Here is a 21,527-nt window from a genome sequence, read left to right as displayed (position 1 = left end):
AATCCCCAAAACATTTTGTTAAACAAGGAGAGAAAAACAGAAAACTTTGAAAAGGTGTGCCCTCTGTTACATCTGAGCTAGCATCATGGAACACTCAAGCATGTCAGTGGTAGTGCGATGGTGTGGGGCTTGCTGCTTTGCAGCTTCAGGACCTGAAAGACTTTTCCTGCCAGAAGACCCAGTTAAGATTTAATGTCAGATTATCAGAGGTTGTTGAGAAAAAACAGGAAATAGTTTTGGGATATTTTCCATCCATAACCAGAGTTGCTGGAGCCTATCCCATGTTGTGTGAAACAGGGCCAGCCGCACACACCTGAGGAACAACCTAATGAAGACGTGCTAACCACTGCACCACATGCAGCTTAACTACACTCGTCCTTCACGTCGTGTCAGACGTCCATGATGTCCGTTTTCTCTTTGTTATGAGTTTAAACATAGTTAAAATGTTCAAAGCTGATTTAAAAGAGCAGTTTAGTTGACTGTTTAAATTAGAATTATGTAGTAAAATGTCTTCTGTCTGTAATTACCAAGAATTTTCTGTCAGAAAATCTGATAATTCTGGCGTGTTTTCAGTGATAATGATCCATCTCTGCTGTCGACATCCTTTCATGTGGTTTCTTTTGTGAGATCCATACTTCCTCTCTGGAGGGTTGAATATAAATATTCATTATTTTATCTTTTATGTTCAAACATTAAAAGTGACCATTTCCCACTGAACTGGCTTTACGGGCGTTGCTTTGTTTTCATGGAGTTTTCACAGACCCCCGGGGGCACTCTTCCTCTGAGGTGGTCTTCCTCCTCTCCCTGCCTCATCATCAGTGAGGTGGGGGCTGGACTGACCCCCAGCCTGTGACCCTGCAGCCTTTTGCTGCTCATGATCCTCCTGCTGGGTTTCCATCTTGACCGCAGGCCTTGATGCTTCGGGCGTCTTCGGCGTTTGGACGTTTAGCGCATCTTTGATTGGATGTCACCAAACACACCCCCCTCACCCCCCAGCTCTGCTCCCACTTTAAGCGAATGCTTGCTGCTGCTTCCAGCGCTGCATTAGCAAACGAGGAAAGTTATGACCTCAGATGTATGAATATGGAAGACGCGTCGCTGTGGACTTGAATATTTCAGTTCCACTCGTGTCATTTGCTCTTATTTCAACCTCCTGAAAAATGCTGCATCAGGAAAAGTCCTTTGAACTGGCATGCAGCAGAGAATAACACCTCTTTATTCTCGGGTTTTGCTTTTTCAAAAGGACAACAGGAAATGTGCTGACTTTCTCTGACGCATCCATCAGCTCCACCTGGAGACGGCCTTGATCACCGAGCTGTGCCCCCCCTCAAACAATCGCCCCCCACTTCACACTGAGCGTGTGTCCTGCGATGGTGCAGCCGCTCCCCCCTCCTGACAGGCGGCTGTCCAACAGCATGTCCAGCATGTTTGCAGAGGGATCTCAGTCTGGTTACACAGCAAACAAAGGGTCAAAACTGCCTGGACGAGCAGAAAAGTCTGTTTTATGCTGGAGAACGAAGAATTTACATTCTGCATACCAGCATAGAAACTTATGACCTCGAGAAGACAAGGACGAGGGGGAACAAAGACACACATTTCTGTCTGATTTACAGAAGTTGATGGAAGTGTTTCACCCGGGGGTTTGCATGCGACCACAAATGACATGTGAAAACCTGAAGAACTTCCCTCAAACTCCTGAACTCATCATGATTGCAGATTTATTAGCATCACGCTGCATCAAAGACAAAGTGATCATTTATCGCTGTCATTCAGAAGCTGCAGAGCTGTCACGCTGCTGTTTGAAATGAGCAGCAGGTCTAAGCAAGAACTGCAGGAAACATCTGCAGACTGAGATGCTCAACTTGATTACAGGACAGCATGGATAAAGACTTGAACCTGTAAGTGTCTGAGGCTGGAAAACAAAGATCCTGTATTCATTTCTGAAGACTAGGTTTTACAGGAAGCTGTCGGAGGAGGAGGAACTCTGGAGGAGGAACTCTGGAAGAGCTCTGGAGGAGAACAGCAGGACGGAGCAACAGGAGCAACAGTTTTATTACACTGAACATGTAATAAAGCGTGTGTATGGGGGGGGGGTTACAATAGGGGTCTCCAAACCTTTTCTTGTGAGGGCCACATCACTGTTTTCTTCTCTGATGGGGGGCTGGGTCAGTTTGTAGGCTAACAGAAAAAGTGAAACAATCACAGCCTGAATAAAAAAAAGTTTATGCTTTTCCAGACAGCCACACAGCTAAATTTAAATAACTCCTCTCTAACATTTTAAAAATACACAAACACAGCACAGGTTTCCTGTCTGTTAATTGGATTGTTGTGACCCCCCTATCAGGCTGGTGTTCTTGGTTACAGTTCACTCCAGTTCCAGTTTTTATCACCCCGACTGCTTGGAGTCTTGTTTTTTGTTGACTCCTCTTCCAGGTTTTTGTCTGTTCACGTTTGGTCCTGCTGACGACGGTCTGCACGAGCTCAGTTTGACCACAGCGGGAGCGCCTCTTAGCACGCTGCCCGCCGCCCACAACTCGGCCTGCTTCTTAGATCTGACATCCGACTCCAATCTGGGACAATCTGCATCTCAGAACAGGAACACTCTGGTAGTGCAGCACCTGTAGGATATGAGTCCAGGACAAGGCCGGCCTCTTGATGAGAATAATGATCTCAAGTGCTTCAATGATAAAATCAAACTTATGATGTCATAAAGATAAATCTCCGATCATCCATGGTTTTGTCAGTTGCAGAGGTTTATTTAAATATATGTAATGCCAAATGCATGACATTGACTGGACAGAAACAGGCCCTGCTTCCTGTTTGTCAGTGTGATGTGGGTTCACTAGCACGTCTGGACCGAGACTGCTCTGACCGAGTACAACCACTTCCAAGTGAAAAGCCACATTCAGACGGCGTGCGTCACAGTTCCTGGTCCTGCCACAGATCTGCGTCACATCAGCGAGGATCTGCAGCCACCTGGATCAGAGGGAACTGAAGAGCTAGAGCTGAAAGCATCCATTGTTCCTCTCCTGAATGTCACGGCAGTGTTTTTTCATCTGCTAAACCAACAACCACATCTCCACCTTCTCCTGACCTGATAGCGAGCAGGAGAACCAAACCCTGGCTCCAGCAGGAGAGTCTGCTTCCAGTGATTTATGATCCGCTCCATGATGGGGAGTCTGCTGCTGAGCTGCATAAACCAGGTCTGTGCTGAGCATGGCAGCTAGTTAACAGCTATGTTGACCTAAATGTGAAATTTTAGCCACGCATGCGCTCGTCAGCCGTGCACGTGGAACTCTGGGACATGCTGCAGTGAAATAAAGACATTGTGAGCTTCGCTAACATTTCTATATTTATTTATAGATCTAGAGAACTAACTCTTTGGTGACCATGGTTGAAATGCTTATTTCAAGGTCAAATGAAAACTTATGACAGCCTTAAAGACCTACTCTAGTGAAAGTTGTCTTTCAGTGTTATTAACATGTATTTTTCTAAAGATGGAGGACATAAACAAAGAACATTAGGATTAAAACTTTATTTCTTTATTCAAATTGTTTGGAATCAGGAGCAGAAAAAAAATGCAGTTTATAAGATCATATATGTGACAGAAAATCTGCTATGGACCGCAGTCTACCTGCTCTGCTCCATTCTGATGCACTGCAGACAAATAGATCCGTGCACATCATCATCCAAATTAAAAGAGCACTGGGAACGGTTTTATAACAGATCAAAAGATGATTGGGCTTTTAAGGGGAGGATCTGTGATGCAAAGACTCGACATGAATCCACAGATCTGTCAAAGTGAGGAACATTTCTCCCTCCATAGCAACAGCATCATGAAAAAGTTCTGAACATTTTGAAGGCTTACGAGGACCAGAATTGACAGTTCCTGAAATCTTCAGATCTAGTTCTACAGTGGAATTATTAGATGAGGAGGAAACTGCAGTTTCTGATGCAGATGAGCTCATTTAAATCCTGCAGTTAAACAACCATAGCAACAACTTCACTTATTACACGTGTTTAACGGCTAATTTACTGACTAAATGTAATGGTCTTTGCTAGAAGCTAGTTTTAGAGTATTAAAAGATAATGCAGATTTGCTTCACATTTGTTTGATTAATGCCTGCAAATGTCAGCGAGAAGTCTGACACCTCAACCATCACCAGCCAGCTCCTTCCAAAGCGATTCTTCAAACACGCTGAACAAATGTGGGTAATCCCTGCCCTTTATCAGATATCAAATCGACTGTGATTGATGCTTTGGTTTTTGCTAATGCCTGAGTTATCATGGGGGATTATGTGATTACAGGAGCTGCCAGCGACTCGTCCATGCGGCTGCAGGAGAGGATTTTCAAAGAAAAGCTGATGTGTTTAATCACAGGTTGTAACCTGCTGCTCTGCTGCTGTTAGTTTAAGAAAACAAAATGATAGCACACAAACACCGCCTGACTGCACAACAGAAAGTATGTTCATTAAAACCGAAGCAGTCACGTGAAGAGAGGAGGCATGATGTATGAGGAAGAGCGGAAGATCTGACTTGCTCTCATCATTTGCTGAAAGGATGGCGTGTTCGCGCAGAGCTAGCGCGGCGTAATTGTGCTGAGGACAGGAGCAACAGCGGAGGGATAAATCACCACTCCCAGGGCAGGGAAAGCCACAGCCTGAACTGGAAATAAACCAGTGGGGCTCCGTTCGCCTTGCTAATGACCTGCAGCGCTTCCGTCCAGAAGCTGCTCTCCAGGAGATGCTCAGATATCCTGTTAACATGTCGGTGCACAGCGGCGGGAAATGCTGTTGGACTTTTGAACAAACCAGGATTTCACTGTGACTTTTATTGCAGATGCAGCAGCACACACAAACCCCGTCATCCGTCAAGGTAAAGTCTAAAAATTCATCAGTGAAATCATTAGTCCCAGCTCTCTTTATCAGAGCTGGCAGCCTGGAACCAGCCACATGCTGCCCTGGTCTGCTTCATTTTGATAAAAAGCCATGTTTCCAGGGATGGATTGAACTCCTTCTAAACGGCTGTTTGGGAGACGCCCGAGCCACTTCAGCACCAGAAGCCAAAGGTGACGCTCACAGCTCAGGAGAGAACCCACTCAAGTCAGACCCATCACTCCTGCCATTGCTACCTGTCAGACAGAACAAATTGAATTTGTCTTCCTTCAGTGGCCTATTGGAGCTCTAAACAGCATCTTAGTGGCTCCACTTATCAAAGCTGTCGACGCAAACCTGGGAGACTGTGAACCCACCTGCACACCGTGTTTGCTTAGGCCATATGGAATCTTGATTTAGTTTTTTTTCCATATTGAGCGATAACGATATATATATAACAATAACTATATTTGTCAAATTTGAACAATCTGTGGCTCAAAACAGAAACATGTGATCATCATTTAGATTTAAATATTTATTTTGCTGAGAAAAAAATTGAGAGATTTACCAGAGATTTCCAAGTTCTGTCTCCATGTGATTACATTTATTTGAAACCATAACAAAAAACAGCGTGATATATATATCACGAGTGAAGGAGGCGGGGCTCTTATGAGTGAAGGAGGTGGGGCTCTCACGAGTGAAGGAGGCAGGTATCTCACGAGTGAAGGAGGCGGGGCTCTCATGAGTGAAGGAGGCGGGGCTCTCATGAGTGAAGGAGGCGGGGCTCTCACGAGTGAAGGAGGCGGGGCTCTCACGAGTGAAGGAGGCGGGCTCTTATGAGTGAAGGAGGCGGGGCTCTCACGAGTGAAGGAGGTGGGGCTCTCACAAGTGCAGGAGGCGGGGCTCTCATGGGTGAAGGAGGCGGGGCTCTCACGAGTGCAGGAGGCGGGCCTCTCATGAGTGAAGGAGGCGGGCTCTCATGAGTGAAGGAGGCGGGCCTCTAATGAGTGAAGGAGGCGGGGTGGGAGGTTTATCACAACATCTGTCACAGGTTGCAGTTTTTGTGCGCCAACCCGCTGCTAATACACAGTGGATTTAGGTCTGTCATTATATTAAAAAATATGCTTTTTTTAAATGAATGTCCAACGAATTCATTTTGTTGTATTTATCTGCCATGTCTTAAAAGTCTGGTCAGTTAAAACATTGTGTGACTGTAAACTGGTCAATGTTTACATCAGACAAACAAGAAGCATCTCGTTAGCATTAGCATCATGCTAATGCTACAGCACGGTCACCAAATCAACATTTTTTTATTGAACTTTCTGCTTTAGGTACATCCGGTTTGTCTTCCAGCTCTGACTGGCATCACCAGATGTTCTGCTGCTTCATCAGGCGAAACTAAACATTACACAGAGAAGATTGGCGGACGTGACCGCGGGGGAATGGTGTCTCATCGTGAGTGTTTGCTTACCTTAGACGAAGGAAGTGGAGATGTCCAAAAAAATTACCAAAATGAGAGCAGATAAGCATAAATATTAGACGTAAACATTTACTCACCACATGGCGACTAACCCTCTAACTTTACTCGCCAAAGAGGAGAAAATGCGTGTCAATTTCTGACTTTTCAAAATAAAAGTCTAGCACAATAGACTCATTTCTCTTTCGAGAAAAAGTTCTTTCTTGATATCTATCATTTTATCGCCCAGCCCTTGCTCCAGCCCATGTTGGAGTCTGGGAATCGAGACTCGTCCTCAGTCTGCTCTCTATGGAAATCTCACATTTTAAATTGTGTCTTTGGAAGATAATAGTGGAGCAGACTCATTAGGTTGATTTTTTTTTCCATTTATGGTACATTTGGTCAAAATTTCAGACAGAAATGATGATAGCCTGCCCTCACAAATGATTGGAACCATAACTACATTTTTCATCACCTGATATTTTAGATTTAATTGAGAAACTGACACTGGAAAGTCATTTTCAGAGGCCTGTGATGATAAAAAGGCCAGCAGAAAACATGAAAATAAGAACATTGTCCCACAAAGATAGTTGTTCATCGATGGTGGGCGGGACCAAACCATCTAATCAAACACATTAATGAACAAATGATGCGACAGCTCATCAAGCGATCAGGCTGGACAGCATTCAGCTCGATGCTTTCAAACTGACGAGTCCTAGCGTCAGTGAACTCTAGATGACAGCACAGGCTCTCTTGCTGTAGCTGTAGCTGTGGTGGCAGGCTGAAGAGGCAGACATACGATGCAACTGAGTTTGTCTCAGTGCACTTCGCAAAAGACAAGAGACCTACAACACAATGAAATACATTCATCATAATCCCATGAAGTCCAGATCGTTCTAAAACAGCCAGATTATGACCTACATGAGTAACCAACAGATTTTCCTGTAATCCAGCACGTTGCTGCTTGTTAAATGATGCAGCCTTAATCTGTACATATCTGGCACAGATTAGATTTTTTTTAAGTTTATGTCTTTCTTTTGCTCACTGAAAATGCAGTTTGTTTAATACACTAGTGCACCATGGAAAGATCCAGGACTGATAAACATAACTGTTCATTAAGTAAGGGATAATACCTGACGAAGTGTGCGTTATGAGAAATTAACGCACGACGCGGAGGCCTAAACCGTCCTCCGCTTCGCGTCGGACGGTTTAGGCCTCCGATTCTTTTTCTGACGTTAAGCCTTCAGTGAGTAGCTAGAACATAAACAGAACACAATCAGCTTCTGTCTGTGTTTCATTTCATGGCAGGTTCGCTCTTCTGAGCTGCTCTAAAATGAGAAACTCCCTCTTGTGGTGAAACAGAAGACTACACCTTTCATGTCGAGTGGTGTTTTATTAGAAGGAGAATAACCAATTTGTCAATATTAATTTACCTTACAGAATGAGAGGAATATAAATGCTGGTCGCTACAATAAGTTAAATAAAGCATCTGTTCAGAGAGAAAGTTTATCCATTACTGCTTGTTTTGTCCAGACGATAAAGGAAAAACGTGTTTTAAAGAAGCCTGCGCAGTGATATCGAACGTTTGGTCTGTGTGACCGGAACTTCTTTTTTAGGTGTGCGTTATTACTGTGCATTATCGCTTTTTAATGCACACCCAGCAGCCAATCAGAATCGAGTATTCACCCAGACCATGGTATAAACAACAGTAAAACCTACAAGTGAGTTTAATCTTTCAAAGATAAGAAACCAATTCACAATTTAAAAAAGGAAAAGCTAAAGTTCCAGTAGAGCAGAAACAATGTAATTCATAGCTCTACTACAAATAAAGACAGCTCAGGTAAAACTGCTGCTTTTTATGAAGCATTTCAAAGTTTTCAGATTCAGACTGAGGAGCAGCTGCAGAAACGGTTGTCGCTCATTTTCAAACATCTTTTCAGGAGCAGCTGATCAGCTGACCTCCATTTTCTGGAGAGACCATCAGTTCTTCCAGGTGGGGGGGGCAGAGCTTTCAGGCATTTAAGAGCAATCAATAAAAGCTGAGAGTAAGGGGGTGCAGCCGACAGCGTGCTGTGGTTTTGAACCTTTTACGGATGTGAAGCTGCATTCAAAACCAAAAAACGAGTTACTGAAGTTCCAAACACATGGAAACCTCCAAATCATTTAAGAGAAGATGTATTTTCTCTTAAGGATGCAACTGTGGAAAATAAAGTTTCTGTGCATGTTTGTGTTCCCAAACCCCGCATGGAGAGATGCGGATCTCAGTGCACATCCATCCCAGCCTTATTGAAGAGCCACAAACTGGCCGGAGAAGGCTCCGCCCCCTTTTGTCACAGACCTGCAGAGGAGGAGGCAACCCAAATGGAGTCTGTGTTTGAGCAGTCCAACCATTGACGCGAATAACAATGGACAGCTTAATCCCCCCTTCTTCCATAGGAAACACTCCAGGGTTGAAAGAAGGCCATAGTCTCGCAGACCTATATTAAGAATAGACAGTTTTTTCTCTGTTATTTTATCTTTCAGAATAATCATTCTTGTTCTGATGGTTTCTTCTAAACACGTTCTTTCTAATCCTATTTTTTTCTTTATCGCCACTCATCAAGTTATAAACCGACCAATCAGATGCCTCAGTAAAAGCATGTGGCTCCCGCTGGCCCGCCTCCAACGTTTGATTGACAGCACTACCGGTTTTAGGCACGGGCGCCGATTCAAAGGGGGCGGCATCTCAGCGCTGGGAGGAAAATAATAATCTGCGCAGCTATGATCGTCTACTACCTGTTATGTTTTGAATGGCCTGAAATCAGCGAATTAGTGCCCTCTGCTGGTGCAGGCGCCCCTGTCCGCTGAGCAGGAAACGGACAGGTGTTTAGAGAGGGAGGGGTGTGGGGCTGCGGGTCTCTCCTTAACGAAGAGGAGGGATGAGGAAGGAGGACGGGGTCTACTTTGTAGAATGTTTTATTTTTAAGTCAGTCACAACATGACATTCTATAACCCATGTTTCAATACAGGAAAAGCTTTAAATTAACAACTACCAAACGTGGGAAAACTTTATTTTGGTGGTCAGAAAAGCTCTTTGACTTTGACAGGTGAGTCTCTGTTCTTCATCTCTGAGGCTCAAACACAACATGATGGAGTCTGCTTCTCCTCCACTGTTGGTCACCACAAACATCCATCCCAGAGTTGATTCAAAACATTTATTCCTAACTTTACTGCGCTGATTTAATGGATTTAATTGTCACATTCACCGCAGCACGAGGTGCGTTCAGGGGCTGCGTGGAATTTCCGCACTTATGCACTTGCATTAAGAACTCGCTATTGCTGCATTCAGGTGTGCTAGGAATTTCTAGCATTTGCTCACACTGACCCCAGCAACACAAACACTCTCTCTCATTTGGTGCTCCATTTCATTGGGACTCACAACAACACTGATCAGTAACATTACACACATTTATGCAAAAATGTTGCACATATTAAGCATGTTTTTATATGCATGACATTAAAAAAACTTTAAAATCATTATTTTACTGTTCTTAACTAGTTTTAATCTTTACTCTTCTATGATTGAAAAAAACATTTGTGATTTGAACAAAGTCAGTTTCTTAAAAAAATGTTAAAGACATTAAAAAATGACTAGAAATAAACCTTAGGGCTTTGATGAAAAGTTGATGCTTAAGGAGTGTGTTCATCTAAAGGTTCAGAGAAAAGTTCAAAATTAAGGGAATAACGGTTTTGATAAACATACAACTTCTTTATTAGACAAATGTTGAGCTGGTATAAATCTAATATGGCTGGTAGACTTTGGATGTCATAACTAAACATGTTTTTAACATTGGATTGAAGAGCAACATGACTGATTTTTCTTCTCTGGAGTACAGATTAATATGGTAATTTAAATGTTCAAATCATGGATGTTTTTTTAACCATCATATTTCCTCATATAGTTTTATTTATAAAGTATATTTGTATTATAGTACGTACTGATAACTGTTATTATGCTGCACAGCATTGTGTTAAATGTCTGTTGTATGTTGTTTTCAATTGTAATTCTAGGAAAACATGGCAACGGACAAACAAAATTCAGTTGGGGAGGGGGGCGGGGGGTCACGCCCGGGGAGTAATTCAGTGTAGAACCGCCACTGATTGACAGATTCCTCTGTGCAGTTTTTAGTGGGAGGGGTGTGGGCTTTGAAAAAGCCGGAACAAGCTCACTCCTGATTGGTTGACAGCATTTCCTCTAAAAATGTGATTCAGACCGACTCGGACTAATTGCTGTCGACTTGTTGCAATCACGGTAGACGTACCAGGAAGTGACGGCAAAGGCTCTGGCCTGATTTCGGGAGGGTTGAAGGTAATGCATTTCCTATAGGGGAACCTCAACGCTTGATTCGTCCAGTTCTATTTAGACGGTCTATGGGTCCAACCACGAAGCAGAAATGTGGAAGTTGTTGACAACTCTCCCATCCACAGCCCAACAAGCTTCTACATCTCAGTAAAACTGTTCTTCATGCAGGAGGTTCAGTTAACATTCACAAACACTAAACAGAAAATTTGTGATTTTAAGAACGGTTACAGTCTTGTGGCAGCAGCAAAGGCCCAAACCTAAAAACTGCTTTTTGCATAAATGAACATCATGATCCGCTGATGGATGTCAACAGGAAAAGTCGTCCATACATGGAGGCAGCAGTCCAAACCGAGCCCAGTGAAGAATATGGGCTATAGAGAGGTCAGATGGAGAATTATAAATGTTATCGCTCAAAAGCTTTGAGGCTTCAGACTGCAGTAACAGCTCTAACTAACTGCATCCCAGTTCTGTCAGCCAGCCCCCCCCTTTCAGCAGATACGCTGGATCTAATAACATAAACCATCAACAGAAAGCATCAAGCAGCTGTTGGGAGGAATCCCAGTCAAAATCAGAGCTCCTGGAGTTATCTATAAATAACCCCATCTGAAATCCCATCAGTGAGCTGCACGTTCCCGGAGACGTCTCTGCTACTCTGCTGCTTTGTCACTTACTTTAGGAAACTGCTTGACTGGAATTAAAACTTTCTGGCCCAGTTTCATGTTCTTGTTGATGACGACGTCGATGAATTTCTCCTCTTCCTTCCCCTCGTCTCTCTGATTCTTTTCAATCTCTGGAGGACAGAAGAGAGGAAAAGATTTCGGTGAGTTTGGTGAAGGTCAACAGCTCTTTGGTACACAGACAGACCATCATAACATCTTCTGAGGAGGAGCTCTGTCTGTCAGAGAACAACAGCATTTCCAGCTTTCAGAGAATGCAGAGACCTGTCCCTCTTGGTAAGAAAGACCGAATGGATCTCCTCACAGGATGTGGAGTGTAGCCAATGACAAGGATCTCCACCAGGTCCATAGATTCATCGAGAAGCTTCTGAACACATTCAGCTCGAACGTGAAGCTTGTCACAAAACAAGAGGAGTTTTTCTGTATATGTACTGAAACAAACGAGCAGCCTTTCTGACCCGCCCCCAGTTTTCTTTCAGATGAAGAAGCTCCCATTAAACCAGTCGTTAAGGGTGTAGTCGCAGCTGCTCTTACAGGCGGATACCGGCTGTCTGCAGGTGGAGAATAGGTACAACTGTACAGGACACACGGGTGGACCGCACAAAATATCACAGTGGTAGACCATTCGGAGAACAATTGAGAGAAAATCCTTGTACACATTTTTTTCTACGGTGATGCTGTGAGTGACAGATCATGGTGTAGAGAACACTTAAGGGTAAGTATGTGAGACGAAGGCGTGTCACATGATTTTCATTTTTCATCCCTCCTCAAACCCTGCGCTCTGTGCAAGGAGCCTGTCCAGGTAGTTCAAGTGATACATACACACTTCTTGCATGCAGCCTAACTTAGAAAATAGTCTATCAGAGTTTAGTTTGTGTGGACGTTCTACAGGCAGATATCACGTGCACACCCTGTGCGTGCAGTATTTGTGCAGTCAGTAAGGAGCCAGTCCTCACACTAGAACAGGGGTCACCAACCTTTTTGAGACAGAGGGCTACTTCATTGGTTATGAGTCATATGAAGGGCTACTGGTTTGAAATAACACATTTGCTGAGTTTGCCTTAAGTTCAACATGAATAATAATGAATAATGATTCTCCTCTATGTGAAGACACTGATTTCTCACCATAATTATCAATAATGACAACAAGCTAGGAAACATATATCAATATTCAGAACTTTATTCCAAATGATCAATTGCAATGATTTTAACAAAATTATAACTATTATCAATTAGTTCTTAATTATAATTAATTAATTGTAACTATTATTAGTGGATCTACGCTCCTCAAACACTTTAATTCCGTCTCATGCACCCGTCCCTTTATTTTCCTTAAACCTCCGAAGAGGTTGATTGACAGATCCCACAGCAGACAAGAATCTGCACATGGTGCGTTCACTGAACTCTGGACATAAGCCAACCCAAACAGCCACTCGGCCCAACTCAGTCCACTACAAACTTTATCATTTTTAAACAATCTGCAGCAAAACAGATCAGTTTTTCAGAGAAAACGTCGACACTATTTAATCAATCGATTATATATGGATCAGTGCTGGTGTTCTATGTTTTCTCTGATAAACTGCTTCGTTTTGCTGCCGATATCCGGTGCTCAGTGAACGCACCATGCAGAAACACTCAGCAGCCCTGGGTTTTGTTTCCATTTCACATGAGACTTTAACCAAATTCTAGGAATTTAGAAAAACACAGTGTCGCAATGATACAGTTTCATAATAATGCGATAAAACACAAACCAACTCACGCGATAAGTCATTAAAACACGACGATGTGTGTGTTTTTTATTTGATTCACTAAAAAGGAGCATTTGGGTGACGTCAATGCAGTGTGGTGCGCCCGTGCCGCGCTGGCTCACACAGCGAGTCCATTGACAGTGTCAGATCCAAGTGAGAAGTCTGTTCAGTGGTATTTAAAAGAAAGAACACGACTAGATCCATTGAAGTTTGTCACTGCACTCACGCTGATCCTCAAAGGAGACTTCTGCATCATATTCAAGCTGCCAGCTGCAGAAGTGCGGGGCTACAGAGATGCACGATCAGCTGTGACGCTGTGTGAACTCTCGTGGCGCCCGCTGTGCTGTACTCGGACAGACATTTCAGAAGCGCATTTAATCAGAAAAAAGTCCATTTCCATTACAGTTTTGAGAAAAATGTCCATCCATTCCGATACGCCCCAAAAACCAGCTCCTCTACACGCAAAAACTTTTTTAGAAAAATGCCAGATTTATTTATTTTTTCTTTTTTTAAATTGCGTTTCCATTGAAGATAACTAATTATCAAAAATCCAATTAGCTAAATTTCAGAGTTGATGTGAAAGCAGCTGGGGTTTGGGGGAAATAAAGGGAGGGGTCTGGTTCACTCAGACGTTTGAGGAGCACAGCTCCACTAAGAAGTAAAAGAATTGACCAAAAACAGCTTTCGTGGAGTGTTTTCTTCTATTGTTTTTGTTGTTAGCCACAAAATAAAGAATCTTAAAACAGGTAAAGTCTTAGTTCCTCCATGTGGGAAAAGGTAGAACGGGACGCTTCTTTCTTTGTTATTGATTATCTCGTTATAACGAGAAAATGAAAAAAAAAGAAAAAAAAATGTGTGATAAATAAAATGGGATAGGATGTTTTTGGCTTCAGCAATAATAAACATTTATTTTAAGATGTTTCAATTTTTTATTCTTTGTAAAGGCAAGTGTGATTTCAAAAAATTGCATCACAATAAAATTTAATTTTCGAGCGGCTCACAAGTGAGTTGTGCTATTTTTAGAAGAGACCTGCGGGCGACTTATGTGGTGCTGTAGGGCGACCTGGCGCCCGCGGGCGCCGTGTTGGTGACCCCTGCATTAGAGTGTAGCGTGAGGACATTGTCCAACAGCATCACCTGAACGTTATAAGTGCATCCCAACTGACACTTCCCCATACACACACACAATGGTACGTTCCATTTTCATGACGTCTCTAGATGTGGCCGCACGAGCCTCAAGAGAACAACAGATGCAGCCGGTCCGCTCTATGACCCTCCATGGGCCCAGACAACCCAAAAAGCCGTAGAAGTCAACCGCCTCAGAGGTTGACTTACTTGTTTGGGGGCCCAGGTAAAAAATAAAATGGATCTCTGTGCAGCGGTCTTTTTTTTTAATCCTTATTTTGGTTAAAACGTCAAATAACTTTTTCATTTGTCTTATAGCAGACAGAACTAATGTCAAGAGTCCAAATGTTTTGACTCACATTTTAAAACTGGAATCTTCTCAAAACTGCCGTGTTAACCTTAACAGGAAATAGACAAAATACAGGGATTTTTTTATGCTAAAAATGAAAGGATTTGGATCAAACATAAATTGCATTTATGGAACAGGTTAGCAGACACATTTACTTTATATTATTAGTAGTAATCTGGGAAAACTGAATTCTCTGCTGGCTAACTTGCCATTGACTGGAAGATTCCCCTGATCAGAGAGATGGGGGAGGACTGACCATTTTCACATGATCAGTCTTATGCTGTTTCAGTGATTTGCAGTGTTTTTTATGATAGACTTAAATAACACTGGGCGTAACATTTATTTCAAGCACTTTTATTAATTGTTCAGCATGGGCTCCAGAGTGTTGGGGCCCCAGGCAATTGCCTACCTTTGCCTAACAGTAAGTCCTCCCCAGTGGGTGCAAGTGACTAAGACTCTACTAGAAGAAGAAATATAGAATTATGGTTGCAGGATCAGACTGTTCAGAGTGTGTTCCACCTGTGTCCTGCAGTAGTTGGGTATTCATTCTATTCAATTCAAACAACTTTATTGTCCCTGAGGGGCGATTCTGTTTTTAAGGCACAGAGAGTGGGTTCAACATTCAAATTTCACATGACACAGGAGCATTGAGAGAAAAAAAAAAGATAATAATAAGGGTAGGCTCTGGCCCATGACTTTGATCCGGACTACAGCAAGCTCAGAAAATGATGGATGGTACCAGGATCACTGCAACATCACCACACTTCAATTTAAACCACCTAAAAAGCTTTTTCTTCCTTGGATCCTAACAAATTATGACCAGAAACTGGAAGTACAGATACCTTACCATTCCATGGTGGAATTTTAGCAACTGTTATCCATTTATGGATATTGATTGATTTTAAATGTATTTTCCACAACTACCTGCTACTACAGGGTTCTCATTTGTTCTCCTCTTTGGGATCCGTACCGAGCGGATCTTTGTCCTTCAGCCAACACAGGAACCCTCCATTTCTGGAGGACAGTTCCAGGTGAGCACACATGACGTGCTGGAGTTTCTACTTCTACAAAAGTGGATGCAGAGACAGCAGAGCTGGCACCTCCAGGCTAACAAAAATGCTGGCTGTCATGCTTCTTCTTTCAGCCAGTGTAGACTTTGATGTATTGGGAGATGTAACCTTGAACGTTTAATCAGAGGGATAACATCTGTGTTTCACTGCCAGGAAGACAGAGAGCAGAGAGGAGGAGCAGAGAGGTCTACCACAAAGGCTGCAGGCTGTAGAGGAGACGCAGAGAGCCAACATACACGATTTATTGCTCATATTCTAAAGGACATTGGAAGACAACTGGGAAAAAGTATCAAATTGAAATGAAGCAATCAGAATAAAAAGGGTCTTTAGTTCAGGTTTTCTGCGATTCAAAAGTGATGAAGTCAAAATGAGGTGAAACAAAAGCTTCAGTCCTAATTGTGATAGCAATGCTCACCACAACGAGAGATCTTCATGTTTTTCAATTAAACCAAGTGGAGCATATCAGCACAGACAAACTCAAAAGGCAATTGTAGCATCTCAATAAAGCTCAGCAGCCCTTCGCTACCAGGATGTAATTAAAACCTTTGATATGAGTTTTAAGTAGGATAAAGGAGGTATCAGGGAGACTGAGATATCTTTAAGCTCCAGTTTATCCCAGGGGGGCACAGAGAGCTGGCGTTCCGAGGAAAGATAACATTAATATTAATGCATCGCCTAGCAACATGCCACCACAGACTTCCCGCTTCCATCAGGCGTCGTCCTCCAAACCTCCAGGCTCTGATGTCAACAAAGATTGTGACTGAGATTAGGTCTAAATGCTTCTCTACCTTCCAGCCCAATTTGCCCCAAAGTGAAGCATTTTGAGGCCACGTGAGCCAACAGTGCAACTCATCAACCTGCCGGCTGCAGAGGAAAGATCTGAGCTGAAAACACTTTAACCACTGACCCTACGAAGAGACACAGTTCACTGTTCCAGGAAACAGATGGAGGCAGTCTAAAGAACGGAGTACCTCCACCTCAGAGTCATCACCATTCCCAATGGAAGAGATCCAACACGCAGCGCTGAGCACTCCTGCTGGGTCTCTGCCCCCCTCAGACCATTCATTTTCCTCTGCTCTGCCTGAGATGCAGAGCCCACCCTGGAATGTGAATGAACTCTAAAGCCATCACTTGTCTTTTTCAGAAGCACTAAAAGTTGCTGTTTTTTTAATGTAATGTCTCTCATTCAACAGCAGTGCTGACTCCACGAGTCTGAGGAGAATGGAGGAAATTCAGCAGGAAAATGAAAGCCCCAAATGTCTCGTTTTCTGAGGGGTGTGAGTGGAGGGAAAAAACACAATAGTTGTTGGTCCATAAATAAACACAAAGATGTATCTCATGATGCCAGATGTTTTATTGTTCCTCTGGTTTGAATTCAGACCATTTTTTTCAGCAGACCAGTCTGATTAATGTCAGCATTTCATTTCATTTCCTTGTTTATGTCATTCATGAAAACAACTCACTTTAGCATTACATTTAAATATGAATGAAAAGACACTAAAAGAAGCAGACATTTATAGTGTCTGCCTCCTATTCAATACTTAACATTTCTGTATGTCCACTGCAGACTCTCCTGGATCAGAACATCTCTTACAGTTTTCTCAGAATGCAGAAGTCAGTCTGCAAAACCGTTCAAGTGACGAAAAGCAGTAAACAAACATGGTGTTTTTATCATCTTCCTGTGTCATTTTTCTAATGACGGAAGACATATAGAGACAAATTAAGTTAAAATTGCATTCTTTCATATTTCTTTATTTAAATTATTGTGAATCAGGAGCAGACAAAAAAAATACAATTTGAAAAAATAAATATTTGTGTCAAAAAAAATGAGAAGGGTGGGCCAAAGTCTCCTTGCTCTGCTCTATTCTGATCATCTACTTACAGACAAACAGATCCATGAACGTCTTTGTTTTCCTGGTCTGAGCTGGAATCTGGATCAAGCTGGACGTCTGGATAGAAATGATACTGATCACTGTTTTTGTTATATCAGTAATATCAGGTTGAGGTTGGAGAACATAAACAGAGAGCTCTCAGCAATGGGGAGGGAAAAGGGGGTGTGGTTGCTCCGCCCCTATCCTCCTGCCCACAACTCTAATTAGCTCCTGCTGCTCTGCAGAAACTATGTCCTAGAAAATGGCAGTTTTTAGATTGGTCAAAAAATATCCAAATCATAATGAAACACTCTTATAATAGATCAAAAGTGATCAGAATTTTTAAGTAGACAAAAAAAAGCTGTGGATGAATATCAACATGAACCTGGTGTGAAAGGATCAGAAGAAAATATACAAAACCTGAAAACGACACATGACAAGAACCAAGAGGACCAGAACAAAAAAGTAAAATCCTCCCAGGTGGTTCAGTCTTCAGGTTTCTACTCAGCAAACCGTTATCAGGGTTGAGCATGGTGACATCCCTTTCTCAGCATTTGCACATCCCTAAATGATGATGGTAAATACAATAAAATGATTCAGAGGACTGTGGAGGTCGGCTCTGATGTCTCTCAGGTCTTATTGCAAACATCACTTCATAACTTCTTTATCTTTAGAAATGAAATTCCCTCTGAAGGGAACAGAATTTACATTTTCAACATGTTTATGGGCTCCATAGAAGAGGGAGAGTTGCAGTCCAGCATAAATTTAAGTATTAGAAATTCAATATTTTATTACTTCATTCCATATGGGCATCTGCACAGCACAGAAATCCTGGCTAAAAGGCTGATGCAGACAGTTTTCCAGACGGGCTGAAACTGGTACTGGACTGAACTGTGATACTCGTGACTTAGTGCTTTAAGTTTTGGAAGTATGAAAAGAGCAGAAAGTTTTTTTTCTCCATTTCCTTCTGCTTTACATGCTTTAGAGGTTTCAGAAATTCTCTTTCTCATTAAACACTGCACAAACTCCAAACATATTTTACAGTCAGTGAAAGCCATTTGCCTGGATGCTGACACCCCCCCGCAGCCGCCTGCTCTCCCATATTAGAAACCCAGTCCCTTTAAAGCAGAGCTGTTATTAGGCCTTCCCATTTAAAATTCATAAGCTGGCCAGATTTTGTGGGATTATGCATCACTTCAGTTGCATGCTGGAGAGTCATTAAGTTTACCAATTCCACATTGGGGTAAACAGTCAGCACTGTGGGTGCACCGCTGCTGGACAAGACAAAGAATTCAGCAACCAGTGCTTGATGAGCTCTGCATCTGAATAAAGCTAAAAAAAACATTCTTGTAGTTAGAAATATTTCCTTACACAGTTGTGTTTGGCTGAATATGAAGAATATTTTAATTTCTCTGTAGTTCCTTAAAACTCAGACTTCTGAAATGAACCGAGTTAAATTAGGTGGTCTTTTGAAACGCCTTACGCAACGCCATTTCCATTTTGGACATTAATACTTGTTTTTTGGAACTGAACTCCAAAAATATTTAACTACATTCAAAAATATTTTAAGGTGTGTCTTTAATAATAAAGTTTTATAGAAACCTAAGGGTCAAAGTATCAAAACAAACCCAGATGTAGTATTAAATTTCAACTTCCTATAGGCTACATTTGTTCCACTAAGCATGACATATTTCCCCAGTTTGGTTATTTTCTCTGTATTCATGAACTAATGAAGATGTGCTCTTTGCACTTATTTACACTAAACGTCTAAAAATCACAGTTCAGGGATTTTGGAATAGTACTTAAAGCTCAACTTGAAGTCAACTTTACTGTACGTACGACAAACTGCAAATACTTTTTCATGAATTATTGTTTTTCATTTTTATTTCTTTTTTAAGTTTAATTATCTTTAAAGTGTACAAATAACATTTTTGCAACTGACTTTACAGTTGACAAAAGCATTCTGTACAATCAAAATAACCCCCAGATGATTGAGGGAACAAACTGGTATTTACAAAATAGGCTAATAGGCTAGCTGGCAAACTAGCATAAAGAATAGAATAGTTAAACTTTATCAGTTGTTCTGTTTTTATTGGAGCTTCTACCCAATTGCCCGTCTTCACAAAACAGATGTGAGCGGAGTAACCTCCAGTCAATATGCTCCTCCCACTCCAGGCTCCATTTTCACCGTTCAGAACCTCCAGAGTGAGATTATCCGTCCAGTCTTTGAAATGTCGCCGCTCTCTGCATCAAAGTCTGGACTGGCTGATGAACCAGCGATCGGTGCCCTCAGGAGGGGCCAAAGGTGCAGAATAAATATTACACATTTGTAAACGCTGAACTTGAACCTCATTGCTTTTGAAACTCTGGACCTTTGGGAACCGTTCTGACTCCAATCACTTTAGTTTTAACCTTAACACCAAAGCTGTCACTGGCAGAACCTAAAAACACACAGAACTCTACAACTGTTTGAGCAGTCAATGTGAATCAGCTGATTCTGATGTGGGGAAACGTGGTTTTAAACCAACAACAGAGCTGGGTTTCTCTGGAACAGAATCTGCTGATGTATGTTGATTCCATAGACACTTCACTTCTTAAACTTGTATATCAGCTCAGGGCTGCTTTTCTTCCCTTCAGAATCTGATAGAATAATGTTATTTGCATCAACTGTAGAAGAGCTGTTACAGGGTTAAATTCTCATCCCTTTGGTCTTAAAGATCTTCTGTACTCGTGAAAAACCTTTGCAGCTGTGGATTGCCACTAGGTTTCTTCATTCAGCTAACTTGCAGCCAGTTTCCAGTTAGATTTCAGCACTCTGACGTCCATTACCTCTGCCGGCCCTGAGAATTGTATCGTCTGCCGCGGCTTCCTTAAAGAAGAGGGAACCGAAGTTCAGAAGATAAGGATCAAAATGAAATGTAAGAATAAAAACAGAAGATTTCCTATAATGAGGAAACATGATGAACTGCAGAGAAGGGGGCATTCCCTCTCAAGATTTAGGCGTTTAATGTAACAGCGGCTGAGTGTCCTCAGGTGAAAGCATCAGCCTGTAGATTTTTTTTACTCCATCGTCGATGTAAAATGTTAGTTCCCTCACATTCGTGATTCAGCTCGCATTCACATTTATGGAAAACCCTGAAATCGACAATTTTCTGTTTTTGCTGGCGTTTCCTGAATGTCATCATCATTCACAACACCCTGGCACAAAGCAGACAGCTCTCACTTTGTAACTGAACAGAAAATTGAAGGACAGACAACTTAATTTTTCTCACAAACTTAAACGAAGTTGGGTCTGAATAATAGGAAATTTATTGGAAGCCGGTTTGCTGCCGTCCACCACAGACTGACTCGTTAGTTTGTTGTTTTGAAGTTCTGGGTGAAATGCTGCACCAGGAAACTCGCATAGATATTTTCATTTATGGTCTGAATTCTGGAGGGCGGGAGAATGAAAGCCAATCAAAGGGCTTTGAGGGCACACAGGAAGCTGAAAAACACATCTGCTGCACAAATTCTCACCTCTGGTTTGTTGGAAGCATTCATTCTTTTGCTCCTGTATTTATCACTTTCTAACATTCATGTTAAGGGCAGTACAACCCCGTTTGGTGATAGTAACATTAAATGACCTCAATTTAAAAAGCAAAAATAAAAGGTCATCATTACATGGCTTTAAATGAGTTCAGTTTTGTCTCTGCTGCAGATAATAGTTTCTTTTATGCTAATTCAAACCCAATTGGAGGAATGTTTGATTTAAAAAAAATAATAATTTTAAAATAATTTTGATTCTAAAAAGAGGGGGTGTCACAAAAATTAAGATAATTTATTAAGACAGTTTTGGAAAAAGTCGCTCTCAAAATATCATCGTTTTAAAGTTGTTCAAATAATTATTTTCTATAACAAAATATTTTAAGGTGAAACAAAAAATAAAAAAATGACACCAGTTAAAGAAAAGATTTTAAAGTCCCGCTCCGATCATCTTTTGATCTACTGTAAAATCCTTCCCAGTGGTCTTTAGTGA

General features: G+C 41.9%; 1 protein-coding gene across 1 annotated transcript in view; it reads right to left on the bottom strand.

The window, feature by feature from the left end:
• Positions 1-21,527, bottom strand: part of LOC112136263 (KH domain-containing, RNA-binding, signal transduction-associated protein 3) — a 62,538-nt gene that overhangs the window by 1,016 nt on the left and 39,995 nt on the right. Inside the window, exon 2 of the mRNA XM_024257859.2 lies at positions 11,344-11,462. Within this exon, the coding sequence (XP_024113627.1) occupies positions 11,344-11,462 (119 nt within the window). The remainder of the gene's footprint in view (positions 1-11,343; positions 11,463-21,527) is intronic.

This window comes from Oryzias melastigma, linkage group LG11, assembly GCF_002922805.2.
Source record: "Oryzias melastigma strain HK-1 linkage group LG11, ASM292280v2, whole genome shotgun sequence".
Lineage (NCBI taxonomy): Eukaryota > Metazoa > Chordata > Actinopteri > Beloniformes > Adrianichthyidae > Oryzias > Oryzias melastigma.
The sequence above is the reverse complement of the archived record's forward strand: the minus strand, read 5'-3'. Positions and strand labels throughout refer to the sequence as shown.